At 42.3% G+C, this 16,571-nt stretch overlaps 1 protein-coding gene across 2 annotated transcripts in view; it reads right to left on the reverse strand.

Moving 5' to 3' along the window:
- LOC126266758 (atrial natriuretic peptide receptor 1-like) overlaps positions 1-16,571 on the reverse strand; it is a 1,377,759-nt gene that overhangs the window by 336,954 nt on the left and 1,024,234 nt on the right. For both annotated transcript variants that reach the window (XM_049971275.1, XM_049971274.1), the window contains exon 9: positions 2,393-2,519. In XM_049971275.1, coding sequence (XP_049827232.1) covers positions 2,393-2,519 — 127 coding nt within the window. The remainder of the gene's footprint in view (positions 1-2,392; positions 2,520-16,571) is intronic.

Below are 16,571 nucleotides of genomic sequence, written 5' to 3' on the forward strand. Positions count from 1 at the left end.
CCACCGCGTCGTACTCTTACGGATTTATGGACAGCCGTGCAGGATTCATGGTATCAATTCCCTCCAGCACTACTTCAGACATTAGGGCTGCGGCCCTTCTGCGTGTTCGCGGGTGCCTACCCGATATTAGGCAGATGTACCAGTTTCTTTGGCTCTTCAGTGTATAACACTTGAAAATGGAACAGATCAGAATGGAAAATCGAATACATGAACAAGAGAAACACTCGTTGCGAATTCCATTTTACATCAAGAGTTTTCTGTTACCAAGTTCACGAACTGCTTTTGTTTAGACCGTAGTCAGTTGCACGAGGTTAACGAGCTCGTGCTGAAATCTATGTTTTCTGAAGGGTAAATGCTCAAAAGCCAACTGGAAGTGAGGAAAAAGCCGCTGTGTTCTTTAGTTAAGTTGTACTGAATTTGCTACAAAGTAAATACACAAACGAGAGTTGCATAGGTTACTTTGGAAAATTAATTAAGCGTATTGTTACTGTTAATGAGTTGAGCTTCAGACGAGTACACTGGGTATGAAACGCTTGTTGCGTCGTAATTCCGAGGTGGTTCAAGTTCGCGAGTTGGATGACTGCGAATTCCCGGGTGAAATGCCTCAGTCTGCGAAATCGCTTCAAGTATTTTACCTCGGATGAAATGTTGCTTTCTTTGTGGCATATTTTTTGTCGTTTGGTACATCGACATGAAGAAGTGGCACAGTATGTCACTGGCAGATTTTGAGGCTCATATTCAGTCGCTGTTTCTCTCGCCTTGAGCGTCGGCGCATGTGAAGTCGCCACGTGAGTCCAGTGGGCCGCGCCGTATAGCAAGGAGAGTGGGTTCGAGAGCAACAGGAGTCAACCCACGACATCTGTCTGGCCGGTGCGAGTTGCGACGCCATTGTGTAACTGGTTCTGCGAGCGCTTCTGGGCCCCTTCAGTTACCATCTTATAGAGCTTGACTCAGTCCTTTCCTGGTGCGGGGATGTCGGTTAGTCTGTGGGCGTGTTTCTTCTGCACGGTTGGGTCCGAGCCAGTATTTCCGCCGTCGTTGTGTCTGGAAGTGAGTGGGAGACGCACCAGCAGTCGCGGACGGACCAGCGGCAGTCGGTCGGTTGGTGGGCACCAGGGAAGATCGGAGATCGGCGCGCCTTCCTGCGTCCGTTGAAGCGGCTGGCAGCGGACGGTTCGGCAGTTAATTAGAAGTTAAGTGCCTTAGTCTTGTTAAATTTTACTTGTTTTCTTGTTCAGTCTCTAGTCCCCAGCTTGCTCGTCTGTCTCTCGTCCGCATGTGTTAGGCAGTTTGTGTCTGTCTGCCGTTCGGAGCTGCCTCTGTCATGTTGTCGGATATGGTGTGTTAACGAATTTATTGCTTGGAGTGTAACGGCCTAGTTCCTGAAACATGTTTTGATCTTGCTTATCATCTTGAAAGGCGGTATCTGTGTACTGTAGAGCATCTTAACTGGTTAAGCCAACCGTGTAGAATTTTATGTACGATTGCAGTTCATGGGCTTTTATTTAAATAGTCATTTTAGTATATAAAGTTGCCACCCTTCCACCGTAAGACTTTTCTTGAAGTAAAAATCAAGTTGCACCTTCGGTGGCAAGTTAATCTTTTAATTTTAGTGTTTTGTACCATTTCCATCCCTCCTAAGTGGTGCATAGTTGTGTGCTTCTGTGAATTGTCAAAACTTTTACTTTAAAGGTAATCTGGTGTGTTGCAGATTTGCAGCTGTGTAGTCTTTCAGAAGTTGTTGTGAGCGGTCGTGACTACAGCCGTGTCAAAAGGGAGCGGCAAAGTTCTCAGCCCGAAAGTTCATACACTCAAAAATTTGTTTCTTTCTGCCTGCGAATAAATTGTAACTTGATATTTAGAAGGCGCTTTCTGCTTATAATCTTAAATCTGTTTCTAAAAAAAAGCTTTTAGGAATAAAATTCCCATTTGTTAAAAGCAATTTCATTTTGATTTCATCAGTTACTCCCTGGCAACTACTTCCACGCTCACATAGTGTGATTAAATGTGTTAATGTTCTTGATGGGTCGCTAGTAATAAAGTAAATTCTTAAGAAAAAGTTTTGAAAGTAAATTCAAGGTTCACTCTCAAAGAGAAAAAGTCGTATTATCTTACATGTATAGACGTATTTTCTTGTTCCTCTCCCTCTGTTTGATATTGAGCATGTTATGGATCTGCCCAGGGAGAATACTGAAACCAGTGAACACAGAGATCTTCTGTTTAATGACTTTGTGGCACAAATATGACGGACACAGCGAAAGTAATGAACAGGTTTCTGAACGGTGTAGTTTATCGCGGTCAAGTTTGCTCGGGTAGCCGCGTGGTGCTTTGTGACATGTCTTGCCGTGTCGTGCTACGGCGTAAGAGAGACACACGTGTTCTTTGCACTCACCAGCTGACTGCCGCGCTTGGCGAGGCTGTAGAGGCTGCCGCGTGTGCGTCCGTGCGGCATCACCGTCAGGTCGGACCACTGCACCCGCCACGTCATGGACGCGATCTCCGCCTCCAGCTTGTACCGCCTGCAACACACAGCAAACACTTTGCTCTCGTGGCTGCTTCTCACCTGCTACAACGTTTTCCCTGTGTTTGGAAAACAATCAATCACCTCGTTGCATGTCTCGCAGCAACAGGTGGTGGCTCTCAAAAGTTCCGCAATAGACAACCCAAACAACCACCCCGCACTGTCACACCGCTTTCCATTGTTGCCTATTTGTGTATCCTTGCAGGATATACTTCAGAAGTGATGGTCAATATTCAGAGATATGACAGGAGTGATCATTCGAAACCAAAAAGTCAAGTAGACATGGGCTCATACCTTAAGAGCTATGACATAGATACAGAATAATGCTGAAGATTACATGGGTAGATATAACTAATGTTCAAATGTGTGTGAAATCTTATGGGACTTAACTGCTAAGGCCACCAGTTCCTAAGCTTACACACTACTTAACGTAAATTATCCTAAGGATACACACCAATGCCCGAGAGGGAGGACTCGAACCTCCGCCGGGATTAGCCGCACAGTCAATGACTGCAGCGCCCCAAACCGCTCGACTAATCCCGCGCAGCACATAACTAATGAAGAGGTATTCAATAGAACTGGAGAGAAGAGAAATTTGTGGCACAACTTGACTAAAAGAATGGTTCAGATGGTAGGGCATATCCTGAGGCATCAAGGGATCACCAATTTAGTATTGGAAGGCAGCGTTGAGGGTAAAAATAGTAGAGGGAGACCAAGAGATGAATACACTAAACAGATTCAGAAGGATGTAGGTTTCAGTAGGTACTGGGAGAAGAAGAACCTTGCACAGGATAGAGTAGCATGGAGAGCTGCATCAAACCAGTCTCTGGACTGAAGACCACAACAACAACAAGAAGATCTACGAGCAATTCTTTATCTTAGGTACTGTGAAACAGATCTCTTCTACTGCAAGCTCTTTGCTTTCCATATTTAGGGAAGTGTAGTATGGACCAGAACAAGAAAAAATGCACAGTAAACATGTGCTCAAAAATGCATATCTTAAAACTTTATGAGCACTTGTTCAGTAGAAGAGCTGTGTTCCAAAGTAGCGAAGATGAACAAGTGCTCATAGCTATTAAGGTATGCATTTTTGAGCACCTGTTTACTGGATATTTTTCTTGTTTTGGTCCACTTCCCAAAACATCTTCGTCCTGCACTAGAAGAGCTTGTAGTAGAAGACAAAATGACCACAAGCTCCTCCATACCCGCATCGAGTGACACCCTTTGGGTGAGGATGACAGAGTGGTAGGTCGGTGTCGTTGGGCCTTCCGATGCGAGATCGGAAGGAGCTTTTCCATAAGAGCAGGACCACAATCCCATACCAAATGTGCAGTGTATTGCCCATGCAACATAAATATGACTGTATGCTATTTTGTCAAAAACCGACATTTTGAGACCATGGCTGTGTATGGAATATGGGTTGACTCTTACACAGAAGATTACGGCAACGAGCCACTTTTTACAATGCTATTTATTTATTTAAACAGCGCCGTCACCGGTTTCGAACCACCAGGTTCCTCTTCAGACGACTAGCTCACGTTTTAATTAGATTTCGCCTTTTCTTTTCCCACCTGACGAGATGTCCTTGGGGGTGGTGGTGCCCTACAACCAAAACAAGATCTGAGACAATATCTTCTTAACTGTAAGTTAAAACAAGGTTTGAGACAACGTCTTTTTAACTGTAAGTTAACTCTAAATTAAAAAGGCGTTGTATCACATCTTGTTTTGATTGCGGGGCACCACCACCCCTAGGAAATTTTGTCAGGTGGGGAAACAAAAAGGAAATCTAATGTAAAACGTGAACCAGTCGTCAGAAGATGAACATGGAGGTAACGGCGCTGTTTAAATAAATAAATAGCATTGTAAAAAGTTGCTGGCTGCTGTAATCTTCTGTGCAAGAGTCGACCCGTACAATATGAGTGTAATTTTGACATTCACTTATCACATCTCCACCTTCCATGTGGATCTTAAAAAAAATCGCTCGGGGGCGGAAGAGGGCAAAATAATAGAGGTTTTCAGTCAGAAAGAGACACCCACTGTGTAGCGATTAAATGGCTGTCGTAACAATAACCGATGCCCTCTAATGTGCAGTTTAGGTAGGAAGTATTACCTATTGTTTTGTCATAACTAATAATTACCAGCAATCAATCGGGAAAGAGTATTTTAGAGCTGGAGAGCTGAGTAACAGCAGGAAATCTCTTAACGTTGCAGTTGCGCTAAGCTTTTTATTGAAGAAACGGGGGGATAAAAGTGGCAAGAAGTAAAATGGTTCTTTAAAATCCCGTTTTTCAGTAAGCAAAGGTGTAATACGAAGAATCACGTGCTTATTTTACATGGCCTCAATCTCCTTCGAGCCAGACAGAGCGATAATAAGCGTCGTAATCGCGCTAGATGTGCCAGTAATGAAAACGATGCTCCCGTAAAACAGAGGGAATTAACGTTCCCTGTCCTTCCGATGGGCCATTTCTTACGAATGAACTGACGAACTTATAATGACGTCACACCCTGTTTCTTCCCCCGACGTAATGGGAATCGAGGTTATACTCCGTCGGCAACGAATGTAATGTTACGTCATGACTAGAAAGAAGAACAGTGGCTTTCCGCTCTACATGCTGAGATGCAATTCTAGCATTTTTGGAACATCCAGTACTTGGAGGAACAAACACATTTTAAAAACTGAAATGCACGATATAGATGTTCCACAATAACATTTATAGTATTGTCCGTAGTGAACCAATTTCGGCTTTCGAGGCCATCCTCAGTAAAGTTATCAGACACGTAGTTTGGATGTGGCTTATACTGACGAAAGTCAGATCACAACGAATTATAAAACAAATATGGTTGTGAAACATCAATACTGTGTATTTCAGTTTTAAACACAATTGTAGAATTGAGACAGGCATAATACACGAAGGAGATTACAGCAAAATAAGCTTACGAAAGACATGACAAGACTAAACCTGATCTCATAATCTCATTTTGACATTCCCTTCAGCATGAATCAATCGAAGTAGATATAGGAATATTACTCGACTATCGCTTTATTATTATAACTGATTTGTGTTTTATGCCTCGTATGCAGTAAAGTAAATAAAAAATGAAAAAGTGTACAATGGGACGGAGGAGGAAGAACAGCTCAGATATTTGTCCATTTAATAATCGGCATAACGTTAATCTGTAATGGGTTTCTAATACTTCAGAGCGGTTAACCAGGAAGATGTGTCTGCAAGTCGCATCTCCTGTGAGTTTCCACAGTTAAACCACCTTCCATGGTTATAGCCTGTGTTTAATCAGCTCCCATTAATATTCTGTTACCACTGCTTGTAATGCATTATGACAATACTTTGATACCAATGTAATAATTAACAGTTTCGAAAAGGTAAAACCTTTTCTGTAGCGAACTGACTTTTAAGCCAAATGCAGACTCCTACAACGGCCAATAAACGTCCGAGCAGTACTCACGATGGCTCTTCTCCATAATACAGGCTTCAGTAAATCTTGCTACCTTTAAGTTGCGGGCACCCGCCGAAACCAGTGAGCAGACGGAATTCTCGACAGGTAGACGAGACAGAAATTCCACGACAAGTTGACGAGGTAAGCTCGGAACACAGGCGCCCGACGAGGAACAGTTGGAACTGCAACCACAAAATCCAATTCTGATGCCGAGGAATGAGCATCGGCGACCGTCTAAACCACAACGCGCCTAGCTTTCAGGTTAACAAACGTGATAAGAGCACGAAATTTGTTGACAGAATTAACAACGACTTTTGCTTAGCCATAGCTAAAGTTTGTACAAAAATTGTAAAAAAGGAGGATATGCGGGAAGGAGAAAAACGATACACACGAACGTAGCTATACATTCTTAATAGTAACTTCGAAAAAAATAAAGTTATAGAATTATTTTTTTTAACAGAACATTGTATCTCCAGCCTCTTTAACTTGAAACTGGAAAAGACTTAAGAAGAGCGTGACCAGTAAGACGAGAATTTTTAGTGTTTGCCGACAATATCGTTCTTATACTGCAGGACAAAGACGAACTAATAAGAGCAACTGAACTGCTAGAAAAAGAGACCCGAAAGGTTAATCTGAGGATCAATCAAGATAAAACAGACTCTATGATTGTAACAAACAATGAACGGGAAGAAACGAAGGCAACAGTGGAAATAGGTGGCATGAAATTTACAGTGATTAGATCTATCAAATGTCCTGGAAGTACCAACAGTAGCATGGAGGAGAGTACAAGGAACCGGAAAAAATCTGTGGAGATGTGTCTATTATTATCAGTGGACGAGCTATTCAACAGCTAACTAACAACCAGTACCGGAATACTAGGCGTTTACCGAACAGTTATTGTTCGGTCGACATCGATGTATCGTACTGATAAAAAGGCACTGAACAAGAAGATGGAGAGAAAAGAAGTGTTAAGAAAGATCTTTGGATCTTAGCCAGAAAATGTAATTTGCAGAAGAAGGAAAAACAGAAACACACGTGCTGGATAATGAACCAGATGTGACACCTGTAATGAAGTGCAGAAAAACTAAGTGGGTGGGACATGTACCGCGAAGAGAGGAAAGGGTGGTGAAGGCACTAGAAGGGAAACTGCAAGGTATGAGTCTCCTTGGTACAACAAAACTGAGGTGGATGGACGTGTCAAGAAACACTTGGAGAACCTGAAAGCACACGAGAATGCAGGTAGCCACACAGACCAATGGATGAGGCTAAGGAGTGAACCAATGAACCGACTTCGGTTCGTGAAGCCAACTAAGTAAAGTAAAGTAATTATTTTTTTTTGTTGGCAGTCCTGATACACAGTCAAGATACCGCGCGACAGTACCGTATCACGCTGCTAGAGAAGCCAAAACGATTGGCTCTGACAGCTGACGAAGTGAAGTGTTGTGCGTTACCTGAATATGAACGGGAAGAACGCTGCACAAATCCGTGCTAAGTTGGTGGAAGTGCACAGCAACATTGCACTATCGTATGACACAGTGGGTACATGGCTCAAGCCCTTCCATACGGGTGAAATAAGTTTAATGACGAATAATGAAGTTGCAGACCATCTCTCCTAACAATCTGGAATCGCCAGAGAAATGGAGGCCTCGGTGTTCTAATACCGCTATATCACAAACGAAACGATAGAGGAAAAAGTGAAAATCAGTGGCAGATCAGTTTTCATCATCGTGCACGACATTTTGTACGAGACAAATTTTGCCGCCATCTATGTTGCTTGGTTGATCACACCCATTCAGATAGCCCGCGAACCAAGACCGCACCAGAAACGTTTCTGCTGTCTCAGGCCAGTCCATATAACTTCTTTAGCCTCCTAATCACTACGGACGAGTGCTCGGTGTATCACCACAACCCTTATCAAATGAGCAAAGAATACGGCGAAGACGCAGCCGTCATCAGGCATGGTGAGAGCATTCTGGCTAAATTCGTAGCGAGTTTAACGGAGAAATTCAGGACGAAGCGTGGAAGATAGGTGTTTGAGAGGATGTTTTCGCTCCACCCAACAACTACCAGCTGGTTCTTCACAGGAAAGTTACATAAACTACTTCTTTTAGTTATCAAATTTTGTTTCCTCCTTCTCCCCCGCCGGTGTATTCCTGACATGACACCAAATGACGCCGTCTTCCTCCGTAGAATGAAGAATCCATTGTGTGATAACCATTTATATAATGACGAAGCTCTTATTTTCGACTTGAAACTTTTTCCGAACAGCCAGAATGAGGTGCTCAACAATCAAGGTCTCCGCCAATGGTCTGCATGCCTTTAAATAGTGTACATCACCGTAGTAATCGCGGGTTGACCTGATCTCGTTAAGTTGCAACGAATGAACTGAAGTGTGTTAGATAACAATGATCAACTGCGCTAGTTGGATTATGAGCTAACAGAAGGTAATTAAATTTACTGAGGAACTCAAAATCAATGGAACTGCTCTCTAAAACTCGCTTTGTGCCGCTACTGAAACATGCAAAAACGAAAATGAAGAAAATTAAGTGAACATCATTTTCTTGCAACTTATGGGAACTCAGCGTGGTAATATTTACAGCGACCGCCGATATTTCGGCGGGAGTAAACGCCGTCATTACGAGGTGCATTCAAGTTCTAAGGCCTCCGATTTTTTTTTCTAATTAATTACTCACCCGAAATCCATGAAACTGGCGTTACTTCTCGACGTAATCGCCGTGCAGGCGTACACATTTTTCACAACGCTGACGCCATGATTCCATGGCAGCGGCGAGGGCTTCTTTAGGAGTCTGTTTTGACCACTGGAAAATCGCTGAGGCAATAGCAGCACGGCTGGTGAATGTGCGGCCACGGAGAGCGTATTTCATTGTTGGAAAAAGCCAAAAGTCACTAGGAGGTCAGGTGAGTAGGGAGCATGAGGAATCACTTCAAAGTTGTTATCACGAAGAAACTATTGTGTAACGTTAGCTCGATGTGCGGGTGCGTTGTCTTGGTGAAACAGCATGCGAGCAGCCCTTCCCGGACGTTTTTGTTGCAGTGCAGGAAGGAATTTGTTCTTCAAAACATTTTCGTAGGATGCACCTGTTACCGTAGTGCCCTTTGGAACGCAATGGGTAAGGAGTACGCCCTCGCTGTCCCAGAACATGGACACCATGTACTCCAGCCGAAATATCGGGGGAGGGGGGTGTTCTCCCGCCGAAATATCGGCGGTCTTTGTAAATATCATGTGGCTGAATTCTCATAAGTTGTTTGGAAATCGTATATTGCAGGAGAAACTCAGGTCTCATCATTTTATGGGGTTAAATACAGCTGGCGCAAGTATATAGTACCTATATAATTGAATAACAATTGTACAAGAACCCAGAAATGCACTCAGTTTCTCGTAACACACTGCGCGCACCACCCTCGCAACTCGCATTCTATTGTAAACAAACCAGCCCCCCACAGACGTGTACACCGGCTGTCAAATTCTAAAACTTCGGGCGTGGTTCTTGGACAGTCAGTACAAAGCACACTTACCGTACGTTCACACGCACACGGTAAAACGGCAGGTTGCAAAGCTATTCGTTACAGAAAAACATTTATTTACTACATGGGAAATCAGAATTGCGAAATTTGGCAGATTCACTGAATGAATGGGAACAGGGGTGACTTATTTCAATAAGCAGCAGAAGAATTCTAGGTCGGGAGGAGCGCACCAAACAACAATACATTTATATGCTGGTACAGCTAAAACTAGAAGGTCGCCTTAGTTCTCAGTCCAGATAGTTACAATCTTAAGGCTGGAAAAAAATTTCACTCAAAAAAAAAAAATCACGGCGCACCATGTAGGAATTATCAGAATTTCCCAGAGATCGCTAAATGTGATGTACATGTACAGGCAAATAAATAATTACAATTTCAGGAAAACTGGATGACATATTGAAGAAAAAGAGGCTTTCAAACTGAGCAAGTCGATACCGAATCCACCTCTGGCCGTTATGGAAGCAATAATTTGGTTTGGTACTGAGTGATAGAGTTGTTGGATGTCCTCCTGAGGGCTGTCGTGCCAAATTGTGATTTAGATTGTCAAAATCTGAAGGTGGTATTAGAGCCTTGCCAGTAATGCTGCGACATTCCCAATTGGTGAGAGATCTAGCAACCTTACTGGCAAAGCTAGGGTTTGGCAAGCAATTGAATCTCAATGTAGACAAGTGTAATGTGCTGCGAATACATAGAAAGAAAGATCATTTATCATTTAGCTATAATATAGCAGATCAGCAACTGGAAGAAGTTAACTCCATAAATTATTTGGGAGTATGCGTTAGGAGTGATTTAAAATAGAATGATCATATAAAGTTGATCGTCTGTAAAGCAGATGCCAGACTGAGATTCATTGGAAGAATCCAAAGGAAATGCAATCCGAAAACAAAGGAAGTAGGTTACAGTACGCTTGTTCGCCCACTGCTTGAATACTGCTCAGCAGTGTGGGATCCGTACCAGATAGGGCTGATAGAAGAGATAGAGAAGATCCAACGGAGAGCAGCGCGCTTCGTTACAGGTTCATTTAGTAATTGCGAAAAAAGCGTTACGGAGATGATAGATAAACTCTAGTGGAAGACTCTACAAGAGAAAAGCTCAGTAGCTCGGTACGGGCTTTTGTTGAAGTTTCGAGAACATACCTTCACCGAGGAGTCAAGCAGTATATTGCTCTCTCCTACGTATATCTCGCGAAGAGACCATGAGGATAAAATCAGAGAGATTAGAGCCCACACAGAGTCATACCAACATTCCTTCTTTCCACGAACAATACGAGACTGGAATAGAAGGGAGAACCGATAGAGATACTCAGGGTACCCTCCGCCACACGCCGTCAGGTGGCTTGCGGAGTATGGATGTAGATGTAGATGTAGATGTAGAAGACAAGCAGTAGAACCCGCGCCATGTGCGCGCGGGAATTATCTTGGTGACATGAAGCCAAGAATGGCTTGCCATCAAGGGCAATAAAACGAGGCGTAGAATATCGATGACATTCACTGTGCTGTATCAGTGGCTCGGATGACAACCCGGCATACGGCCCTACTCTAAGGAGTGACTGCATGGGACAGCATTTCATTTCATATCAGAATCCCTTTGGTATCGGGCTCCTATGTCTTCCATGGTGTTCTCTTTTTTTCTTTTGGATCATATCAGAACCCCTTTGGTGTTGGTCTCCTATGTCCTACATGGTGTTCTCTTTTTTGGATCATCAGTCATCTGAATGATTTGATACGGCGTGCCACTGCTTCCTCTCCTCTGTCAACATCTTAGTCTCGGAGTAACACTTGGATCGTACGTTCTCAAATAGCCCCCGGTTATACTGCAATATCTGTCTTCCCCTATACCTTTTACGCTCTACAGCTCCCTCTAGTATCATTTGGTTGGAGAACTTCCACTTTTCTTGTGAGTGTACCTGATTTATCTTTTTTATAGCACCACGTGTCGAGCGCTTCCCGTCTTCCCGAAGTCTAGGACTCACTTCCGTACAATGCTGTGGTCTAAACGTACGTTTTCAGGAATTTCTCCTTAAAATTAAGACCAATGTTTGATAGTAGTAGACTTATTTTGGCTTGGGTACCCCCTTTGCTTGTATTAACCCTCTTTCTACGGCGTCCTTGCTCCAGCCGTCATGAGTTACATTGCTTCCATGGCAGGAGACTTCCTTCACTTCGTGGTCCCCAACTTTGAAGTTAACTTTATGACTAATCTCACGTCTGACACTCCTCATTACTTGCATATTTCTTCAGTTTATTCTCAAGCTGTATTCTGTCGTCAGCAGACTGTTCGTTCGTTCACTATGTCCTGTACTCTCACTTTCACTGAGGATATCAACTGCATCAGCGAAACTTGTCGCTTGTATTCTTTCACCCAGAATTTTAATCCCACTCCTAAACCCACCCTCTATTTGCGTCGTTCTTTCTTCGAGTTATAGTTTGAACAATAGGACGAAATGTTCCACTCCTCTATTACACCATTTTAATACGATAACTTCGTTCTTGCTCGTCCATTTTTCTTGTTCCTTCTTACTCTATCACTATAGCTTACACCTTTTTTCCCGAGAATTTCACACTGGCGACCGCTTTTTATGGCTCGATAAATCCTATGACCGAGTCTTGTTTTTTGATAAGTCTTGCTTACAGTATCAAATGCAACTTTTCATAACTGCTAGCCTTTCAGAAAGCCAAACCGATCGTCACTTAAGAACTCCTCAGTTTTCTTTTCTAATCTTATGTATATTATTCGTGTCAGCAACGTGATTGCATGGCCTACTGAGTGGATTCTGCAATAATTCTCGCATTACCTCCCTTGTTAACTTCGTAATTCCGTGGATGACATTTTGCCGAAAGTCTGGTACTATTTTTACATTTTCCTAGATTCCACGCACCATCTGAAATAGCCATTCGGTGCCATTTACTCAAATGGTTTTAGAAATTCCGATAGAATTTCATCTACGCTTGCTGCCTTACTTTATTGCATGTCTTCCGCAGCACTTCCAATCTGTAACTGTACTAATGAACCTATGTATGTTTGCAGGTGGGGATATTTAGCAGCCATTTGATTGTTAAAATTCATGGCGAACCTTAGCTGTCCTTTAATCTGCACAATTCGCAACTAGTTTCGGTCAAATGACCATTGTCAAGTTAAGCTGCCGTTTATGTCAGCCTAGCTTGATAATGGTCAATCAACCGAACCTAGTTGCGACTTGTGCAGAGTAAATGACAGCTGAAGGTTCACTATGAATTTTAACAATACTAATCAATATCCTTACGTTTTCCAAAGAGCTTTCCCTTTCTCCTTCCATCACGTCACGTGACAGTTCCTTTCCCTTCTACCTTTACGCTCTCACCTTCATATTAACGGCGGAACTACTTCAGTAATCCTAATGTTGAGACCTTTACGTTTAACATCTCTGAAGGCTGTTTTGAACTTTATACGTTTTATACGTGCTGGATCAATGCTTCTGACTACGATTCATTTTCGAATGCCTTCACATTTTTCCTGTTGCCATTTAGTCTTAGCTTCCCTGCATTTCGTCCATTTCATTCCTAAGTGGCCTATATTACTGTTTTCCAGTCTTTTCCTGCGAATTTTTGTGCTTCCTTCTTTCGTCGATCAACTGAATTATTTCGCCTGTTCCTCAAAGTGTCTTCGTAGATGCCTCCCTTGTACCTACGTTTGTCTGTCCAGATCGTGTTATATCCTGTTTTACAGGTGTGCGCTCGTTTTCAGCTGAACTGCCTACTATGGTATTCATTATCATGGTACTACTCATAAGTAAATGCATCCTAAGACAGGAACACTGCCTCAGGCATGGATGTGTGTGATGTCCTTAGGTTAGTATGGTTTAATTAGTTCTAAATCTAGGGGTCTGATGACCTTAGAAGTTAAGTCCCGCAGTGCACAGAGCCATTTGAGCCATTTTTTGAAGACAGGAACACTTGTTGTAAAATATACTTTCGTAGTTGTTATAACGCTTGGGTAAAACAAAAACGTATGTGCGTTTCAAGTCAAGTCATAGAAAAACCTCTGGAAAGGAGGTGTTTAGAGTACAGTGTTCCCATTATTTGACCTTATCCCTCTATTTGGCTTACTATAGACTGAAATACTCTTCGGCGTCTTCTCCTATGCTTTGCCAGACAAATACAACTCACGATTCTCTGACGACTGAAGTCAGTTTTCCGTTTAATTGTGCATATTGTAAGAACTGCTTCTCATTATGAAGTAAAGACACCAGCGATCAATTTTCACCCCAGATCGCTCTTTCCTCCAACAATTTCTCTTCCTCTGATATATTTGTGGAGGATCTGTCATCACACACATGGAATGACGATGCTGTCAGAAAAACGCCAGGTTCATTCGCAGTGTTTGGGAGAAACGGACCCTTTCAATAGTTTCGCGGTGCGTTAAAAGGGCTTTTTTTCATCTGTCGCCCACACGCATTTGTCTTTCCGGGCGCTTTCAACAACTGCCAATCGCAGCTGTTTGTGGAATTCACTTTCCTAGCTATTCCTTCCCGTTCGTGAATAGACGGCACGTCAGTTGCTTTTTAAAGCTGACATTTTGCTTCCGACATCTCAACAACTTCCAATAAATTCTGCAATTCCCCTAAAAGCCACCGTTCAAAGTAAATGCGTGGTAAACCAGCATTTACTTTTCTATTGTGTTTACGATTAACTAGAGGTCAATAAAAGAAACGAAAAAAATATGTATAAACATGCAGTCCTTCGTTGTTGCGGGGAAGAATATAATATCGAAATACATTTTTGCCTTGTACTTCAAAACTTAAAAGAAGTTAAAATGATTGCAAAGAAAATGCAAATACTGTTAGCCAAAAATGGTGTATCAACATGATTCGGTAAAGAGCAAAAAGGGATACCGTAAGTAAATTGCTTGAACAGGGGTGGAAGATAAAAATGACAAACCAGTTCTCTGCTGCCTTCTCATTTTCCCTTGAGAAAGCAAGAGAAACGTTGATATTTCCTCCCTACATAAATATGGCGATGAGCAGAGAGAAAAGATCGACAGTGCCAAATGCTTGGATTTCAACTCGACAGTAAATTCAATTTCGAGGAGCATGCAACGCAGTTACAGAAGCGCATAAACATATCTTTATTTGCTATCCAGATTTTATTAGACACAGGTTACATAAAAATAAGAAGTATGTTACATTTCGTTTGCTTATATTACGCATACTTTTTAACGGTAACTCTCCAAGTGGTGGTAAAGTTTTGCGAGACCAGAAGGGTATCATACTAATTAATTGTGGCTTCAAGTGAAGAATACCTTGCAAAAACTTGTTCAGAGAATTAGGAATGCGACCTACCGTTCTTTAATGTGTTTGCTTTTGATCAAATCTGTCGTGAAAACTGTATCTGTTTTTTAAAGCCAATTGCTTGATTCGTCGGGTCAGCAGTAGAAAAAAGAATAATTAACAGAATAATTCAAAGTCGCTTCGTTTGGTCCAGAAACGTGTCTGTCCTTCATGAACAGTCACTTTCGGCAACCAGCGAGGAACTACAAAAATTTGGGCTACAAACAAAGTTTTGTTTAAGAGTACAGTGGCCAACTCCAGTTACCCCATTGACGAATTTGTTACTAGAACCAATTATTTTGTATGTTACTCACAATATCAAATAACGTGAATGTTACGCAAAATGTGAATTTTCCACGTCCTCACTACAGTAATGTGTCCAATTAAGTGTTGTGAACTGCTTTCTGTTTGATGATACGTAGCTGCAAGAACTACGTTATACACTTTCCAGTACATACAGCACACTTACATATTTGTGAAAGTTCAGTATTATCTCTTAAATAAAGTAGGTTTCAGAGTTTTTAAGTTATTCCACAGGCATAAGAGCCAGTATAATTCGGATCTGTGCAAGTAACACAAGCACATCTCTTTTTTTTTTGTAAAGATGTTTTGTGTATATATGTATGAAACATATGTTCTCCATCACTAAGCATCTGTTCATCAAGGATATGTAATGCGATTTCCACTCTGCAGCGGAGTGTGCGCTGATATGAAACTTCCTGGCAGATTAAAACTGTGTGCCGGACCGAGACTCGGCCTTTGCCTTTCGCGGGCAAGTGCTCTACGAACTGAGCTACCCAAACAAGCTGGTATAGCACTTGCCCGCGAAAGGCAAAGGTCCCGAGTTCGAGTCTCGGTCCGGCACACAGTTTTAATCTGCTAGGAAGTTTCAAGAATGTTTAATGTATGTAACGGAAGTGCATCTAATTTAATCTAATATAATGCAGAAAAAGACTTGAAGTAGAGCTGTTTCTTATTTGCATATAAATAATTAAAGATAGTCCGTTAATATAAAAAAGCCCTTAAGGATACAGGTGATGGAGGTAGAACCGTGTCTCAGATGGAAAAAAGTGTCACAGAAAGAGCGAGAGAGAAATGAGTACAAAACAGGCTACGTAGCAAGACAATTCCGGAAGAGAGGGGGAGAGAAATCTGTTGTTATTGCTACCACCATTTTTTGTTTCCTCTTTAACTTACACTACTGGCCATTAGAATTTCTACACCAAGAATAAATGCACATGATAAACGGGTATTCATTGGACAAATATATTATACAAGAACTGACACGTGACTACATTTTCACCCAATTTGGGTGCATAGATAATGAGAAATCAGTACCCAGAACAACCACCTCTGTCCGTAATAAGGGAGTTGATACGCCTGGGCATTGAGTCAAACAGAGCTCGGATGGCATGTACAGGTAGAGCTGCCTATGCAGCTTCAACACGATACCACAGTTCATCAAGAGTAGTGACTGGCGTATTGTGACGAGCCAGTTGTTCGGCCACCATTGACCAGACGTTTTCAGTTGCTGAGAGATTTGGAGAATGTGCTGGCCAGGGCAGCAGTCGAACGTTTTCTGTATCCAGAAAGGTCCGTACAGGACCTGCAAAGCGTTCCTCATTGTAAAATGGTACAAGGTGTTCAAATTCTGAGAAAAATAGACGTACGCTATAGGGACAGACGGTGAATATACAGCACATACAAGAGCCAAGAGGACACTTTGAAATTCGGATGAAAAGTTATCTA

This window comes from Schistocerca gregaria, chromosome 4 (assembly GCF_023897955.1).
Source record: "Schistocerca gregaria isolate iqSchGreg1 chromosome 4, iqSchGreg1.2, whole genome shotgun sequence".
Taxonomy (NCBI): domain Eukaryota; kingdom Metazoa; phylum Arthropoda; class Insecta; order Orthoptera; family Acrididae; genus Schistocerca; species Schistocerca gregaria.